Source organism: Echinops telfairi, unplaced genomic scaffold (assembly GCF_000313985.2).
Source record: "Echinops telfairi isolate 266 unplaced genomic scaffold, ASM31398v2 ScPeMD7_655;HRSCAF=1070, whole genome shotgun sequence".
Classification (NCBI taxonomy): domain Eukaryota; kingdom Metazoa; phylum Chordata; class Mammalia; order Afrosoricida; family Tenrecidae; genus Echinops; species Echinops telfairi.
In genome coordinates, this window is record NW_022104553.1 from 32,531,404 (window position 1) to 32,549,821 (window position 18,418).

Sequence of the window (18,418 nt, forward strand, 5' to 3'; positions counted from 1 at the left end):
GGGGGAGATGACAGACAGCGCAGTGAGCGGGTGGCGATGGATGAGTTGGAACAGCAGGAGCTGGTTCAGCACCAAATGGATGCTCTGAACCACGGCCCTTCAACCAGCTCACAATGAAGACAGCAGCAGCCGACGACCACGCTCAGGAGTTGCGGTGGACAGAGGCCATAAGGGTCAAGGAGAGGAGAGGCAGACCTTGTCCACCCAGGTAAAAGTCCTTGACCCCCAGGGAAAAGTCCACTTGACAAGGGGTCTCCGAGGTACAGGGCCTCCAGCTAGCCCCCAGGGGGTACCAGGAGAACTGAGGCTGGGAGCGGTGTGGGTGGGACAGCACTTTGGGGTGCAATTGCGTCCCCTGCCTACTACCCGCCTGCCAGGGCCCCACTGACCTGCTGCCTGTTGTTGGGCGTGTAAGGAAGCAGGGTGGAGACGTGGAACATGATCTCATAGTCCTGGAACGTCGTGTAGAGGGAGTGCGTGCCCGTGGAGTCGGCTGCAACAGAAAGCTTGGTTAGCGTGGCATTGCCGCCTCCTGGGCTCCTGCCACAGCCCACGACTGGCTGTGTCGGCTGGTCACGGAGGGTTCTCAAGAAGGCTGGCTTTCAAAAACAGAGACCTTTCGCTGTGTGCCCACCCAGCGGACTGGGGAAAGGCAACAGTCTGTGGGGAGCTGGGGCCGGGGAGGCGTGTGAAGCACCTGTGTGGTTGGTCAGGTGGTCCCGTGGGACAATCCCTTGGAGAGTCTCCCAACAGTTACCGGGGGGCCCTGTTGAAGTAGCTCTGGGGCACAGTGGGAAAGCCCTTGGCCACGGACCTACGAGTGGCTCTCTGATGAGGCCGTCTGCCCTCGTTGTGTGACAGCCTGGGCAGCCCCAGGCACAGCTAGCTCTGCGGCTAGGCTTTTGGAGTCCACCTGAGGCAGGGGTTTGGGTTTACTGTGCCAGATGAAGGCTCTCACGATGACCACTTCCTGCACACGGGACTCAGAGCAACCCTAGGCTACGCGGGCCGCGGGGCAGCACGCCTTCACACCAGCAGGCCAGGCTGCTCCTCTTTCTCCCGCAGAGCAGCTGAGGGGTTCGACTTGCAGACCTGGCCCTGAACCCACAGCGCCACGGGCTGTTGTACTGTGCTCTAATGTCAGCAGCCTCGGTCCCGGTGCGCTGTGGACACAAGGGGTACTGGCAAAGAAAGGCGGGTGACCCGCACCACGCAGAGTTAGGAACAGCCAAAGCAAACTTTGTCTGCGGGCTCGGCCATGCCGCACACACAGCCGACTTGGGAGAAATGTGGGGCGATGAGGAACACAAGGGTCTCTGAGTCCCTGATGGGAGAGGGCCACAATCCCACCACCAGCCCAGTTCAGATGGGGAAACTGAGGCACAGCAATGGCGGGACGCACCCACGTCCGCATCCCTTCGTGGCACCTCTGCAGTGTCCCCTCTCGGAGAGACAGGAGCCTGTCCCCAGCAGTTCAAGGCCCTGCCTGCTGCCTGATGCTGGGGGCACCCTTGCCTGCTGGCTAAGGGGGCTCCCTGCGCCACCAGAGCAAAGCCCCTTTCCACAGAAGTCCCAATAGCTGGGGCTGCTGGGGCTGGTTTGAGGGGGACTGCTACTCCGAGAAGGTGCCGTCTCAGAAACCCCAGGGAGCAGCTCTGCACTGCCCATGCGTCAGAATCCACCTGGCCAGGCCCCCGCCCAGGGGAGGGCAGGCCCGCCCCTCCCTCGGGTGGAGCGAGCTGCGCTTCAGAGCGGACATTCTCATCTTCCTGGAGCTCCAAATTCCCACATGGCCGCGGGGCCCGTGCCCTCGCTGAGGGCTTCCCATCGGCCCCCCGCTGCTGGCACCCGCCCCTCCCAGAGCCCAGGGCAGCCAGCAGAGTGGGCCCTCTGGTCCCTGCCTTCAGCACACTGCTTGTTACCTCCTTCACATTACAGACGAGGAAGCTGAGACAGACAGGGGAAGAGAGAGGAGCAGAGACAGACAGACAGACAGACAGACAAAAGCACACTCAAACCCGAGGGCTCCTTCTCCTGCCTCCTTTATGGCAGAGCTGAAGGTGGGGGTGATGGTGGCAGGCGGCACCCTGCTGAACACGGCTTCACCTCCTCCCCCGAGGCCCAAGGGGATGAGGCAGAACAAGTGATTGACCAAAGGCTCTGTCTGGGGGCTTCCCTGCCTGAGCAGCCCCCCCAATGGGAGAGTCTTGCTACCACCTCCTGCCCGGCTGCTGGGACCCGCCTGCTCCTCACCCACGGTCCCTCAATGCCATCCCTACAGTCTGTCGGGGAGCCTGTACGAGTGCCTTGTATGACCGCCCACCACCACCGCCACTCTAAGAGGGTGCAGTTCTCAGGGACAAGAGGAGGCTCGCAAAGGTCCCTGGAACCGAGAGACGACGGGAGAGTCCCGTGAATGTTACGAAGGCCTGAGAGGCCAGCGCTGTCCTGTCACCCCTGGCTCCCCAAATCTGACGTGGACCAGTGGACACCGACAGCTCGCAGCGTGGCTCGGCGTGTGCGCTCCGGTGCCCACCCGCCAGCCCTCTGCTCTGGGACAGACTGCGCGCCCATCAGCACCTCACCCTCAGGTGCGGGCAGGCCTGGGACCAAGGGCCACTTACTCTTGACGTCCAGCTGGGCGGCGTACTTGCTGAAGCCCTTGAGACAGACCTTCTCCCCGAGGAGGGCCAGGAACTCCTCGAAGGCGGGGCCCGCGCCCTCGTTGTTGTACATCTCCTCCTCGGAGCTCTGGCCTGCCTTGCAGTAGAGGACGCCCACCTTGTGCTTCCGGCAGAGCTGTGGGAGCAAGGGCAGCGTGGTGAGGACCTGCCGGGGTGGGGTTCCCTGAGTGGGGAGCCCTGGAGCAGCTGGGTCTCCAAGAAGGCCAGCGCCTCAGCAGGAAAGGAAGAGAAGGGGTGCTGGGGTCTGTCACAGCGGTGCGCTCACCCGCCTGCTGACACACACTGGGGCCTAGGGGGTGGCTGATGAGCCACTCAGCACAAGGGCCTTTGTTGGCCAGGTTCCCAGGAGGTGGCCAGGAGGTGGACGGGCACGAGCCGAGAGCCCGTAGGATTCTCTCTTGAGAGGCTCAGAGCTTACAGTCAATGTGGTTTTCAGGACCAAAACTCACCCACTGCCACTGGGTGCATCCCCACTCGAGTGCCCGCTACAGGGTTTCGGAGGCTGTCAATCTTTACATCTGATCTGAGCCAAAAGGCCGAGAAGTGACGAGGCTGCGAATCTTTATGGCCTCATCTTTCGTTAGAGCAGCTGGTGGGTTTGAACCGCTGGCTTGTGGTTAGCAATCCAACACTCGGCTGGCAGGGCCACCAGGGCTCCTTGTTGTCAGGAAGTGGGCCCTGGGTGCCAGTTTGTTTTGGGTGTCGGAATTCCCCTGGACCACAGGCAGAAAGCTGGCCCAAGGCTGGGGCAATCAGAGGCTCTTCTCGGATAGGCAGGCAGCCCAAGGGGGTCTATGCGATGCCAGGGCCCGACAACGCTCAGGGCAGTGGGAAGGGCACATGCTGAAGGAGCAGCAGGGGTCAGCGTGCAGGGAGGGCAGGGGGAGGCAGAGAGAAAGACGAAGAAAGAGGGGCACTCATGATGCCAGCATCCCCAGGACGCCTCCTGCCCAAGAACCAGTTTCCTTCTTGCTCTTAGACTCCTGTGTATGGAAACTAACAAGTAGGCTTCTGATGTTTGCCTAAAAGCCACACTGATACAAAACTCAGAAGAAGAGGGGGCTGCCAGCCCTGGCTCCCGTGACCCCCGCCCTGCTCACCCCCTGCTCGTCCAACTTCAACAGCTGCTCCGTCACTTTGGGGGTGTTGAGGGCCAGCCGCAGGCAGTGGATGTTCAGCTCGGGGATGACGTACTCCAGGGCGTCCTTCACAGGGAGGCCCCGGCCAGTCCCGTGCTTCGTGGCCGTGGGTGTGGCATCCTCCAGGATGGAGCCTCGCAGGGTGATGAGCTACACGGGCAGAGAAGGGATGCTTACAAGGGATGCTCTCGGGACCCAGGGTGGTGACGTCAGTACACGTGGGGGGGGGGGGGGGCGAGATAAAGGGGCTGTCTTCTCAAAGATGAGAGTTAGATGCTTGGGCTCTGGTCTCAGAGCACCCCGGGTCCAAGCCAGGCCTGGCTGGACTAGCTACTTCCTGGCTGTGTGACCCAGTCACGTCCTATCTCTGAGCCTGGGTTTTCTCCTTGGTGAAGTGGATACCGTGCTAAGATCATAACCCCAAAGAACTTTGCGGAGGGCTGAACGAGGCAACAGACGTGACCCATAGCTTTCTGGCACACTCCTCCCTTCACAGTGCGGAGAGCAAGATCCCTGGCCTCAGGGAGCTGACTTGCTGGTGGAGAAGCTGGGTTCTGGCAGGGCGTGAAGTGTGATGAGTCAAACAGGGACCTGGAGGCAACGAGCCCTCAGATGAGAGCTCCCGGCCTCACTGTTAGTGGCCTGTCACCTCACGGCAAGCGTGCCACCACTCGTGTCCATTCTGACTCTAGCCACCCTGCAGACAGAGAGAGCTGCCCCGTGCAGTTTCTGAGGCTGTAAAACTGCTGTAAGCACATTAAAACGAGCTGTGCAATCAGAGCATTTTCTTTGTTCTTGTACTCATCATTATTAGCTCCCCAACTCCCCCCAACTTCCCCGCTGTACCCCCAGGAAACCATTAACCCAGTTACTGTCTCTAGAGTTACCTATCCTGGATTTCGTATACAGAAAAACATCCGACATGCTGCCCCAACAACAAAGTGAAGCCCAGAAAAAACTTCAATCTAAAAGACAGCAGAAAATCGTAAAAGCTAGCACAAATTTAAAATGGGCGAAAAGGGAGAACAATGATAAGGGGCTAAGTGGTTACCAAACTGCATCTGCATCCACCCACTTCCCAGTGCTCTGACTGCGAGGCGAGGCGAGGCGAGGCACACCCTGCTTGATGAGCAGAGACTGTCTGGAGGTGCTTAGAAATGAAGCTCAAGCACAGTTCCCTCCTTTAATGTCGGCTGTTATTATTGACAATCCTTGGGTCACACAGGCTGGCATGCTTCTTCCTCTCAGTGCTGAGTGCAGGCTGCTCTCTTTACCCTAGTGGGCTGTCTACTCCCTGGCTGCTATGCCTTGGAATGGCTTCTAGTGTTTGACAGCCAGGAGCAGTGCTGTTAGGGAAGCACCTCTTGGGCACACAAACACAGGGCTTTTGGGGGGTGGGGTGGAGGGTTTATAGCTAGGAAAGAAACTGCAGAATCACTGGGTGTGCTAATCGTCAATTTTACTGACCTGCCCAACAATTTTCCAAGCAGGTAGACCATGAACAGCTGGCTAGCCCTGGTTAAAAGCCCCTGCTGCTTCATGACCTTGCCAACACAAACTCACACTTTTACCCACCATGCCACCACTGCCCACCAGGTCTTGGCATCCAGTTCTGCACATGGGGTCCAGCACGGTGCCTTCTACTGCTCTGTACACGACAAGGAAAACACCCTCCCTGCGCCCCAGGAGATGGGGAGAGGCACCAAAGACACTCTTGGGGTGAGGCCTAGAGGTGGGGTAGTGTTCTCTGGAAAAAATGTGCTCACTTAGTCAACAGACCCGGGGGCAGTTGGCAGAGCCAACACGCCATGACATCACCTCTGAGCAGGCAGCTCAGCCTCACCAGACAGAGCCTGGGCAGGAGGCGAGTGAGGAAGGGCTGGGCTGAGCTCCAGGCTGGGGGTCCCGGTTCTGGTAAACTAAGGACTCTCGCATCTCCAGCTGAGCAGTCTCTCCAGGCGATGGAAAGCACCGACGTGGGATGCTCTGCCCTGCTTGTCTGGGCAGCTGGGGTGGTGGGCTTCAGTCAATGCCTCAACCACGGTCGGCTCTGCCACTGTGATCATGAGGCGTCGCTGGGATCGGGTATCAGGCATCCGAAGACCCAAAACAACCATTCCAATGCAAACAAGGCGGGTCGGAATGGGGACTCGAAGGCCACCTGTAGATGACTGGACATCCCTCACAGAAGGGCCACAATGAAGGGGAGAGCCAGCCAGGGGGCAGCATAGCACCAACAAAACACGCACCATTCCTCCAGTTCTTTAATGGCTCCCCCCACCCTCATCACAACCCCTGACCCCAGTTCTCCCTTACAAATCGGGCTAGACCGGAGCATGCACACTGGTACAGGCAAGCGCTCTCGGCACACAGAATGCAGGACAGCAATGGGAGAATGGGAGCAGTGAGCGGTACCATGAAGGTAGCGGGGAAGGAAGGGAGACAGGGGGAACCGATCACAATCACCCCCCCCAGTGGGGTGAACAAACGTGGGTGAAGGGTGAGAGCGGACAGTGTAAAATATGAAAATACAAACGTATAATGTATCACAATCATCCCTCCTGGGGGGGTGAACAACAAACACGGGTGAAGGGCGAGAGCGGACAGTGTAAGATATGAAAATAAAAACAACTCATCATTGATCAGGGGTTCATGAGAGAGGGAGGGTGGGAAAAGAGGGGCTGACACCGAGGGCTGCAGCAGAAACCGTCTTGAAGATGATGATGGCACACGTGTGCAAAAGGGCCTGACACAGTGGATGTGTGCGCTGCTGTAAGAGCTGCAAGAGCCCCAGTACAGTGATTTAAAAACACAACCCCACGCCATCGTGAGCTCTGGCTCCCAGCCACCCCAGGCGACCAGGTGGGACAACTGCCCTCACGCTGACTCGGCTTGGCCGTGCGCTCCGCTGGGCCACGTGACCAGCCTCCTTCCTCCTCCATTCTTGCTTTGACCACTTGACGGGATTTTCCTGTGAGGTTTCTCAAGTCCCCTGCTTGTAAAGCTGGCCATCTCCCTGCCCACACTGGTCCTCCTGCTCCAGAGAGAGTGCCATCCGGCTCTCTGCTCAGAGCCCTCTAGTGACTGCCCGCCTCTCCCCACAGAGTTCACACAGCCAGCGACGGGGAGAGTTTGCAAGCCCCCCATGATTTCACCCCCCCACAACGCCTGGCATCCTGCTGAAGGTGCACAACAAGCAGTTGTGGGCTGCAGTTCGGAGCCACCAGCCACTTCTTGGTAGAACGACGCGTGCTACTCTGGAAAGGAACCCCCAGGCAGCCCCCAGCCCTCTAAGGCCGCGGAGCAGCATTGACTGGGTGGCAGACGTGTGGTTCTTCATTGCTGCTGCCTCGCTCTGGGCTCTGGGTGCAGGCGGACCCTCTAATAAGCTTTCCAGGAGGTCCCCTGGGGGGTCAGCTGGCCTGGGTTCAGACCCCAGATACGCCCCTGTGGGGTCCTGGGCATCAGAGAGTGCCTTTTCCCACGATGTCGGAGTCTCAACCTGGGGTAGCCGCTTCCACAGGCTGTTGCATTTTTACGTTGTGAATACAGTAGGTGTGTGTGTCTTTTGTAAATGGTTCCAAATTCGGACAGTACAAAAGGGCTCATAGATACGAGCCTCCCCCACCCGGCTGCCTCACAGAGGCATCCATCCCGATTGTCCCTGCACATCAAACTGTGTGTGAGCCAGCTCACCACCGTCCAGTCTACCCCACCTTGCAGCGCCCCTGCAGGACAGAGTAGAACTGCCCCTGTGGGTTTCTGAGGCTGTCGGTCTCTACAGGAGCAGAGAGCCTCGTCTTTGGCTCTCAGAGTGGCTGGTGGGTTTGAACGGCTGAGCTTGCCGTTATCAGCCCCGCTCATCACCCACAGCACCGCCAGCATCACCCACAGCACCCACAGAGCACCATGGAGCTAAGGAGCCAGACGGAGATCAAACACTAAACAAGCAACCATCAAGGGAGACTGGGTCAGAGAGATGGGGGTGGGGGGCGGTCAGCAGGACACAGGGGTCAGTGGCTCGCCTCCTTGCTGACTCTGGCCCCACTGCGGTGCTTCCTTGTCCTCTTCGGTAGAGCTCCCCTCTAAGGTGTCTGTGCAGTAAAGCACAGGCGTCCCTGGGTGGTGAGTGAGGGAAATACAGTGGGCCAAGGAGGCCAGCAGAAAGGCACTTCTGAGAGGTCTGCTAACCCCAGAAACGTGTCAATGGGATCCGGTTTGCGAAGAGGGTCTTGGGAGACGTTAGCAGCCGGCAGGAGGTCATGCTGGCAGGCTGAGCGGTGTCCTTCCAGAAGAGGTGAGACGGAGGGACACATGCCACATGGCAACGGAGCCACCTCCCCTGGAGCCTCGGTGACACCCTGAACCTGCCCTTGAGGCCTCAGCACTGTGACACACGCCACCCACTCTGGCGTTTTGCTGCCCTGGCCCTGGGCTTCCAGTGCCGACAACGGTCTGCATCTCCTCCTCACTACAGCCACTCCCCACTCTGCTGGCGTCCACGCAGTCAACCAGGAGACCAGACTCGGGGCCCAGCTGAGGCCTGTTCACCGAGACGCGGCGGGTTCCTGTTTTACACACTCAATGTATTGTTTCGCTGCTGAACAATGAGCATCTGTTACTTTTCAAGTTAAAAGGAAAACTGGATTAAAAAAAAAATGACATGTCCAACCCTCTAACCCTGCCAAACCTAGGGCCTGCCAGAGAGTCCCGCTTGCTAGGCCAAAGAAGACCCCTGGGCTGCCTGTCTATGGGCGAGGCAGTGCCAGCAGGGGCCCGGGAGAGGGCAGCCCTGGCTTGGCGCTCAGCCGGCTGGTGGGGCTGGGGCTGACGATTGGGCAGGAGGTGCCCAAGCCCAGCTCCAAAGCTGTTCCCACGTCGGAGGGGAGCGAGCGAGCACTGCCAACGCTCACCCCCCATCTGCTGGGATGCGGCCCACTCCTGACTGTCTGCTTGGCCATCTGGGCCGCTCCAGCAAGCGGTGGGCTTGGAAGGCAGCCTGGGCCCTTGCTCCAGCCCCCATGCCAGCGGTGCTTGCTCCACCATGCCTGGGGCATGTGCGGGGCCAGAAGGGCAACTCTGTCTGGGACTCCTGGGGGCATGGGCCCCTGGCATCAGGATCCTTGTTCCAGGTGCAGATACGGAGGCTGCAGAGGTCAACCCATTTGACCAAGGTCATATGGATGTTGGGTGGCAGAGCTGGTGGGCCCACACCCACGGCTGCCTGTCTGCAGAGCCCAGAATTCCAACCTGAATTGCTGGCAGGGCGGCCAGTTCTGCCGAGGTGGAGGCCCATCTGCGGCCTCGGTGTTCCCATCTATGGACTGGGGACGATGGTGGGGCTGGTAGCTGGAGCACCTGGAGCACAGCACGGCTGGCAGGAGGCTGTGCAAGAGCTGCCTGTGACGATGACCGCTGGCTGGCTGTTTCTGGACTCCACCTCCACAACGGGAGGGCCTGGGGACGGAGCAGCACACTTGCTGGCCACTGCCCTCCCTTCCGCTCCGGCCTGAGGGCTCTGCAATGGGCTGGGCCCTGGGGCCGCCCCATTGGACTCAGGTGGACCACACTTCACAGAGCCAATCCGAAGCCTCCCTAGTGCTGCAGACACGCACCTGGCCGAGTCCACTCCACCGCCGAGGGAGGCTGGGGCTCCAGAGAGGAAGAGGAGGAGCCCGAGGTTCCACAGAGGCTGGGGGACACAAGGACTCAGCCGGGACTCCACATGGCCCAGCCTGGGTACCCGGTGCCAGCTGTTTCCTCTGCCAGGAAGACTCCTCAGGTGCCTGTGGTGTACCCTCCCTCACGCCCTCAGGTCTCCACATGAACACCACCTTCTCAGTTGTCACCTCCCTCGTGTGGTGTGTCCCTCCCCACAAGAGCACCTCTCCCACGGGAGCCGGGGGATGCTCAGCGGAAGGGAAGCATTCCAGGCCTGCGGGTCGGAGCCTTGATCGAGGGCGCTAGGCCCAGCCTGGGAGACCACAGTCCCCGGGGGTAGTGTTGTGTGTGTGTGTGTGTGGGTGGGGCGGGGGGTGTATGTGTGCGGGGAAGGGCAAGGTGAGTGGGAACAGGACCGAGCTATGAATGGCACCAAGCCCCTTCCACCTTACAGCACGGGACCGCAGAGAAAACAATCTCACGCTACATGCTTTCATTTGTGAAAACTGGCCTGGAGGTGGAATTCACAGCTCCTGAGTGGGTGGGCCTGCTGCTTGCTGGATGGCACTCTGGGCAAGGCTTTACCTCGGTCACCTGTGCTGAGGATGGCAGTGCCATCACCACCGAACCAGGCCTAGCGCACAGGAAGTGCTCAGTAGGCTGGCCGTGGACAGCAGTACACACTATCGACGAATCCAGCTCATCTCTGTCACCCAGCAGCCCCGACATCACAGAATGGTCCGCACAGCTGTTTCTTCGTATGCTGCCCGGTGCCCCTTGGGGCAGAGATGCGAGGAGGGGGGGCTGGGGAGGGCGGGGGCCATGGCCACCTGCGTCCAAGACACGTGGTTTTGGTCAGCCTCCCCTTAGTGGCCAATGTCACCCCATTTTCCCTCAGCAGGAGGGGTGCCACCAGGAGACGGGGTTAGCACAGTGTCTGCCAGCCTGGATGAGGTCCAGGGATGGCTGGCCCTGTCGGTGGCAGCCTGCCGGATTCCGGGCTCGCAGGGGTGGGGGCAGGGCTCGGCTGAGGGAGACCATTGAGGGCGAGGTGGGGGCCTCCCTTGGCTGATGGGTCTTTCTTACTTGGGTCTTTTGGGAGTCTATCATTTCTGCGTGGCTGGCTCTTTTCTTTTTGCTGAAAGTTTATCTTGCTGTTGTGGAGACTATGCAAAGCATACGGGATTCCATACATTCCACGTGGAGGTCAGTGGCCTGGTGGCAGCCTCTGACGTGGTCTGACAGTTCCCAGGCTGTTTTTCTGGGTTAACGTCCCTCCCTCAGTAGCATGAACTCTGTACACCCACCCACCCACACACCACACACACACAGTTGCCAATCTAATCGTTCAGTTTGCTGGTGTCACCTGGGTCCCACATACAGAAGAACAAACTACCAGAGACACTAATGGTGGTTAAAGGCTTGGCCGGGATTCACGGGCTGGGCAGTTAACCCCTAGTCATCCTCTAAGACCTGACCTAACAATGTAAACAAAACCCATCAGCGTAAGCCTCCATAATGAGTGAGATTAGGGTAGAAGACAACACCTTTACTTAGATCACGGCCCTGATGTAATGAATTGTAATTAAGGGTGTGGCCTGCTTCCAACATAAGTGGACACTGCGGGAAACTTGCTTGCTTTTCTTGCTGGGTTTGGATCCTGCTTCTGGCTCCTGACTGCTTGTCTTTGGACTTGAACCAACGGCCTGCGGTACTGCCTGGTCATCCAGGGCATCCTCTGCGCCTTGTCGTCTGGCCGGCTGACCTTGGAGTCCTCCCCTCTTCCTGCTGATCAGGGGTTCGTCAGCTTCCAGAGCTACACAAGTCAGAACCCTGGACCCGGAACCTGCCTGGACTTGAACTTGCCTGCTTCTGCATCCATGGGAGCCCTTTCTTTCTCTTCTTCTCTTTCCCTCTCTCTCCCTTCCTTCCCGTCAGTTTTCCTTTATCTATACACGATATACACGCATACATATGTGTCACTGGTTTTGAGTCTCCGGAACAAAACTTCCTAAACTGTGGGTTTGGCTGAAAGTGGGGATCACGAAAAATTTGGCAACAGTAGAAAGTTTCTTGAAAGCCACGTGGATGCCAATGCCAAACAACCGGAATTTGATTCAGAATCAAACACATAATCAATCTCAGGTGTTTCTGGCCTGTGTTGCCAATTTGTCCAGTGAAAAGGGGTTGGGAGAGGAAAAAGTTTAACCAGCGCAGCTCTGGAGAACCTCGGCTGAGAGACCCAGGTACATCCCACATGCCCGCGCCCGCTCCCTCACACCTCGCTGCGACCCTATCGGGCAGGGCAGAACTGCCTTTGTGCGTTCACAGGAGCAGGAAGCCTGTTTTCCTCCCTGGGAGCGACTGGCATTTTCAAACTGCCAACCTTGCAGTTGGAAGCCCAATGCGTTCCCTATGCCACCAGCCCTCTTACGTGCTTACAAACACGTGTAAAATCCAAACCCGTGACTATGAAGCCGATTCCGACTTCTATCGACCCCATAGGACAGAATGGAACTGCTCCATCGGGTTTCCAAGACCGTGGGGCACAAACAGCCTCAGCTGGTGGGCTTGAATTGCCCGCCTCATGATTCAGATCGCCCAGCGCCTGACCCGCCGCACCAACAGGGCTCCCGTGACCCCATGCAGACTGCTCTATACCAGAGTGTAAGGCTCAGATAACCCTCTTCTCGCTAGCTAAGTTAAAGGAAGGCTTGATGTTAAGAAGACTTTGGGGAATCTTTCTGGTTTAAGATTTAACAGCCCCCACTCCCCCCTTTTTGCTGGTGGCGCTATGGGTTAGGAATTGGGTGGCGAATTGCAAAGTCAAGGTTCAACCCCATCGAGGGAGAAAGCCGAGGCGGTCTGCTCCTGCTATGAGTTGGCACCAACCCCTTTTAGCGGAAGAGCTGCCAAGCCGCTCCCCCAGGTGGTTCTGAAAGAACCAGGCCAGTGCTGGTGCCTAGTCCCGTCAGCCTCCAGACCATTCTGGCTCCTTCAGGCCTGAACACAGTGATTGGTGAGGGACAGGATCTTGTGATCCACTACAGCCAATCAGAGCCCTGCCTGGAGATGCAGCTGAGAAGTGCCTGCAGGTGCAGGGTCAGAGAGCTATGGGGTCAGAAGACTTGGGCAGCCTGTCCTCGTGATAGTGCATTGGTGGCCCAGGGGACTGTCACTCATGATGCAAAAATGGCAGCCGCGCGGAGCAAATAAGAGAGCAGAACTTGAGTCCCCAGGTCCCATCTTGCTCACCGCTAGCTAGCCTACCCCTGCATATCATTACAGGACGCAAGGATTTTCCTTTTGACTCGAGTCCACTGAACGCAGTTTCGTGCTACTTACAATCGAATCTCCACACAGCAAGGCTGCTCCAAGGGCTATGCTATAGGCCAGGCTCTGGCTCTAGACCACAGCGGACCCCTGACCAGGCCAGGCCCGTGAGAACTTTCTCCCCTCTCAAAGGGGGAGGGACTGACTTTGTTGCGGCACCTGCTGGGGAGCTTCCCCAACCCGACCTTGCCCCCGGCACAGTCTCCGTCCTCCTTCCCTTCAGGACACCTCCTGACACTGAAGGACTCTCCCACAGAGCCTCTCTCGCGTCTGCTGACCAGCCAGCGAGTTTCCGGCAAAGATGGCCCTTCGGGCTTGGCTCGGTAGTGCGCGCTCTGGAGACACATCCATTTATTTGCTGTGAGATGCTCTGCTTATCACCTACCTTGCCTGAGCCTCCGCTTCCTCCTTGATAAAACGGGTGGGCAGACTGAGACAGCACCCGTCGTGGGGTGGCGGGTGGGCAGGCGGGTTCCAGGAGAGGAAGCAGGGTGAGCGCCGGCCCACAGACCGGGGCCCAGTGCTGACCAGGCAGCTGACCAGTGTGTGAGGACGGGGATGACAGGGCCTACCTCTCGGGTCCGGAAGATGATCCTGTACTGGTACTGGGGCCCATGGTCCTTGTGGTCCTCCAGCTTTTCCCGCTTGATGCTCACGGCCACTGGCCCCAGCTTCTCGTCCACACCAAAGTAGTTGGCGTGCTCTGCGAAGGAAGGGCAGGCGAGACCAGTCAGCGGTCGGGGAGCAGGCTCTTCATCACCCCGCGGAGTCCTGCTACCCAGTCCTCACCCTGCTCCTGGCCACACTCAGTGGGGAGATGGTTAAGGAGATACAGGCTGGGGCCCACCCGCCTTAGTGTGCCACCTCCGCCAAGTCACAGACCCTGGGCTTTGAACCCGTTCAACCCCTGCTGGGAACGCAGCTTTTTGCTCCAGACGTACAGAAGCAGACTCTAGGCGTAGTGATTTCGAGATGGATTACAATACACAAGGGCAGCGGTTCAAACCCACCAGTTGCTTCTTGGGAGAAAGACAGGGCTTGCTACTCCTGTAAGGAGTTAGTCTCTGAAACTCAGAGGAGCAGTCCAACCTGCCTGATGGGGTTGACTCGATGGCAGTGAGTTTAATGTCCCCCACCACGCCTGGACAAAAGGCAAATTCTCAGCAGGGGATAGAACCCATTGGGATGACGGGGTTCAAAGTCTTGGTGTGAAGGAATGGCCCCAGCTCACTGTGTTCCTCGCATGCAGGCCCTCCCAAGTGAGAGCTGACAAGAATCCACTCTGGTGGTTAGGCTAGGTGCGCGCGCGCGCGTGCACGCGCGCGCACACACACACACACACACACACACACACACACACAATGAATGAATGCACAAGAGTGTGTGCATGGTGGATGCACAAGGGTCATTAGCCAAGTTGTTCAAACCCTCCACAGGTGGGCTGACATCCTAGTTTCAAAGCGAGAACTTGCTACCTTCTTCCATGATGGCTGCGGATTGTCTATTTTGAACTTATCTGCCCCTAGAGACACTGCCAACTGCAGTTCAAATCCACTAGCTGCTCCCAGGCTCTGTGCTCCCGTGAAGACTTACAGTCTTAGAAACAAACTCTATAGGGCTGTTGGGGGCCGGAACTGACGTGGTGGAGGCGGGCTTTCTTTGTGGTGGTTGGTTTGGGGAGAGAAACTGAGGGTCACAACCAACAGCTTCCGGGCGAATTTCCCAATCAATATGAAGTGGCTCTCCCTGCCCCCGACAGGCGCTGCCCGTTCTGGACCGTACACTGTGTGCAAGGGCCGTTGCCTCTCTTGGTGGCCGTCTGGGATGGCTCCCCTCCCTCACCTTATTTTCACACATGCCATTTTTGTTCTGGGTCTGCGACGTTGCTGGAAGTGTGTGTGTTGTGTCATGGAGCTGGTAAGCTTTGGGAGGGTACCCCATCCCCAAGGCTGTCTCCCTCCCCAGTAGGAGCTCCCGAGACTGCGCTCTTGAGTCCTAGGACAGCCCTGTGGACACTGGTGATGCTTACCAACAAGGTCCTGGGCTGCAAATCAGTCCAAGCTACTCTGCCCGGCTCCCCTCTGCCCTCGAGAGAGACCCTCTGACCTTGGAGGAAACGGGAGCGTGGCAGGGGGTCTGTACCTAGCATAAAGCCTCTATTTGCCAGCCTGCCTTGCGGATACGAGTAGCCAGTGGGGTAGAAGCAGAAATGACTGGATGTGGCTTCTGAAAAGTCCTTTAGAGGAAGCTCACTTGACTGGGAAGCTTGCCTTTTTGCCCTCCAAAACCCAGCCCGACCCACTGCTAATGACTGTGACAGCCACCGGCCCTGTGGGTTTCCGAGACCGCCCCTCTTTACAGAGCAGAAAGCCTCCTCTTTCTCCTGAAGAGCGGCGGGTGGGTTGGGTCCAAATCCAAACCCCAGTGAGATTCCATTTCATTCCCACTAGGGTGGCTAAGATCATTTTAAACAATGAAACAAAACAACAACAAAAACCACCAAAAAATAAATAAGTGTTGGAAAAGATGTACAGAATTTGGACCCTCATCCAATTGCTGGTGGGACACAAATGGGGAGCTATTGTAGCAAGGTAATTCCTCCCAAAACTAGAGGTAGAGCCACCACACGACACAGCACTTCCAGTCCTTCATATTCTCCCACCTAATGGAAGTGACACAGAGCCGTCTGCACACCTGGGCTTATTTACAAAGACATGGAAACAAGCTAAGGGCCCACCAATGGGGTGACACCCAGCGATAAAGAAAAGCACATTCCCAGATAGCTTACCGTGTGGGTGAACCTGCAGGTCATGAGGTAGAGAAAAACACACACAAACACAAACCAAGTAACGTTCCTTGGTGCTTATAGGAGGATTCCCTCTCTAGCTAGTGATCTGTGGTGGTGGAAAAGGAACAGGAAATGCAGGAAAAATGTGCCGAGCTTGATGAAGGGAAGTGACGTCACCAAGATGCACGGGAGAAGGAGGGGCCTGTGGGTAATTTCTGTGGCATATGTAACATTGCAACAACAGTAACCACCACTGAAAGATCTACATGCAAGTACAGACATACATATGTGTATGCACACAGATATATAAGTGAGTACAACTCTAAGTATGTATACAGGTGGATGCATACATGATATAGACATAAAATAAAGCAGACAGGGTCACAATTACTCATCATTCTTAAGACAGAATCACACACCTTGTAGGATTGGTTTTCTGAGATTGGAGGCTTAGGACCATAGTTTGGAGGGATAACTTGGTCAACTGGTGTAACATAGGTAATAAAGTTATAATCTGGTGAGTGGTGTCTGGGGTCTTAAGAGCTTCTGAGCAGCTATCGATGATCCAACTACTGGTTTCTGCCTGCCCAGAGCAAAAGAGGGAGAAGACAACCATAGATTCATAGAAGAAACCGGTCCACGAAGCGCATATTTACGTGAACCATGGCCTCCGTTACCCAGAGAGCATAAGAAGCAGATGGTGCCTGGCTACTACTACAGACCGCTCTGATCAAGTCTGCGATGGCTGGCTCTTTCCAGAACGGGAGACAAAATGAGGAGCAGAATCTTACATTCTTCGAAACATGAGTCCAGGTTCACAAGACCGAGCGAGAAGGAAGGGCTCTCCGAGATTACTGTTCTGAGATATTCTTTCCATCTGAAATCCAGACTCCTGGACAACAGATGGGCTCCCAGGGCAGAGAGTGTCACTGGGAGCGCAGTGCTCTTTTAAGATTGCTGTGGTAGTTACGGGATGTCCTGTCAACTCGAAGATACATGAAAGTCTAGGGGTGGAGTTTAGCCTGTCAATCAGGAAGCAGCCTGATGATCTCACTTGGAGGTCCGAGCAAGATCTACAGCTCTCTGGAGGTCGCTCTCTCTCTCTCTTTCTACCTGCTTGCTGACTTGGAGAGCTGCGAGAGCCTCTGCCATGTTTTCTACCACCTGCGGAGCCACAGGACTTTGCACACTCTGGCCTGCGATCTGATCTTCCTGCACTCTGCATCGTTGCATGTGGTGCACGGTGGGAGTCTGCCCAGGGACTTAGGGACTTCAGTAAGACTGGGCTGGCATATTTTCTTGATATAAAGCTCTTTCTTATGCTTGTACGAGTGTCACTGGATTTGTCTCTCCAGTCAACCCGGCCTAACACAACGGTCTCTCTCAGGCCAAATGATCAACAATCATTTTACCACAAAAGTGTGTATGGGAGGGGCAGGGAAACTAGATGAATGAAAACAGAAACACCAGAACAGAAATTATGAGACCAGTCGTGCCCTGTGAGAACATAGCAATGTCATTCCACAGCCTGTACAGCAGGTGTGCAAGGGGAGCCTGAGCTGATGTGTACACTGTGTATACCTTCAGTGAGAACACCACAGAGTCCTCTTTTTAAAAGCAGCAGCATTCGGGTTTCTATTTCCTTCAGGGCAAAGTCAGCTGGAGTTGTGGGGGTGAGCGCTGCTTCACCCCCGGTTCCTGCCTGGCCCCTGCTTTTGTGGTCACTGCACTGTCCTGGAAGTGGCCAAACAGCACCAGTGAACCCTGTCTCCCTGGCATGGACACCTTCCAGACACCAGCAGGTCCACCTTCAAAATATTCATCCCCCCCAACCAATCCAGTTCTGTCCAGTCATCTCCTGCCTGGTCTCCCAGCTCCCACTTCTTCCCCCAGCCTGCTGCCCACTGACAGCCAGAGGTCACTTATGGACGCCTGAGGCCAATCAGTGCCTGGCCAGCTCAGAACCCTGCAGTGGTTCCACTATACTTGGCCTCCCCTGTGGCCCAGTCACTGCCTCAGGCCCCCTTCTCTCCCTCTTACCACCCTGCCAGTCAACCCCGACCCGCCCCCCCCCTATGCGCCAGGATTTCCACCCTTGCTGGGGTCTCCGTGCAGCCCTGTCTGTCCCTCCTCTCGTTGGGCTCAGTATGGGGAGGCACTTACTTTCCCAGGCCCTCCCTGACTCTTCCTCTCCCCACAGCGCTTCCAGAACACCCGGGACACTTGGTCTCTACGTTCACCCACCCATCCTGTTTCGTGCTTGTCTTCCTCTCCTGACACCGAAGCCCCAGGAAGATGGGGATTTCCGTCGTGACCTGGCCTGCGGCTGCATCCTGGCTCAGAGAGGTGCAAACGCCCTCCGGGTATTCAGCATTATTGATCGCCCCCTCTAGTCCTCGGACCCCTGCCACCGTTACCTTTGCCCACGAAGTAGTCCTGGTAGTAGCGGGCGCCAAGGTCCACGTGCTCGATGCTGTACTGCCGCGGCCGGCTCTGCGTCCGCTGCTGCTCCTTGGGCACCTCCAGCACCGAGATGCTGGCGTTGGTGCGGTAGGCGCTCAGCGGGGGCTCGGCCGGCCGGCCCGGGCCGGGGCCCTGGGCGGCGCCCCCCGGGGAGCCCGCGCAGGCCCGGGAGAAGCTCACGTTGCGCTCGCACTCGCCGCCCGTCTCGTTGCGGAAGTGCGGGCAGCTGAGCAGCAGGTCGTTGCTGTTGTCGTCGCCCAGGTCCTGCTCCAGGTTCTCCTTGCAGTTCAGATCCTCCGTGCTGGTGAAGGCGGGGTCCAGGCCCCCCAGGCCGGGGGCCCGCGGGGCCG

The 18,418-nt window shown here is 57.5% G+C and overlaps 1 protein-coding gene across 1 annotated transcript in view; it reads right to left on the minus strand.

The window, feature by feature from the left end:
• Window positions 1-18,413, minus strand: part of SIPA1L3 (signal induced proliferation associated 1 like 3) — a gene marked incomplete at its 5' end in the record, with an annotated part of 78,002 nt that extends 59,589 nt beyond the window's left edge. The window contains 5 exons of the mRNA XM_004715848.2: window positions 390-493; window positions 2,625-2,799; window positions 3,785-3,973; window positions 13,390-13,520; window positions 18,023-18,413. Coding sequence (XP_004715905.1) covers window positions 390-493; window positions 2,625-2,799; window positions 3,785-3,973; window positions 13,390-13,520; window positions 18,023-18,413 — 990 coding nt within the window. The remainder of the gene's footprint in view (window positions 1-389; window positions 494-2,624; window positions 2,800-3,784; window positions 3,974-13,389; window positions 13,521-18,022) is intronic.
• Between the last annotated feature and the right edge of the window lie 5 nt (window positions 18,414-18,418).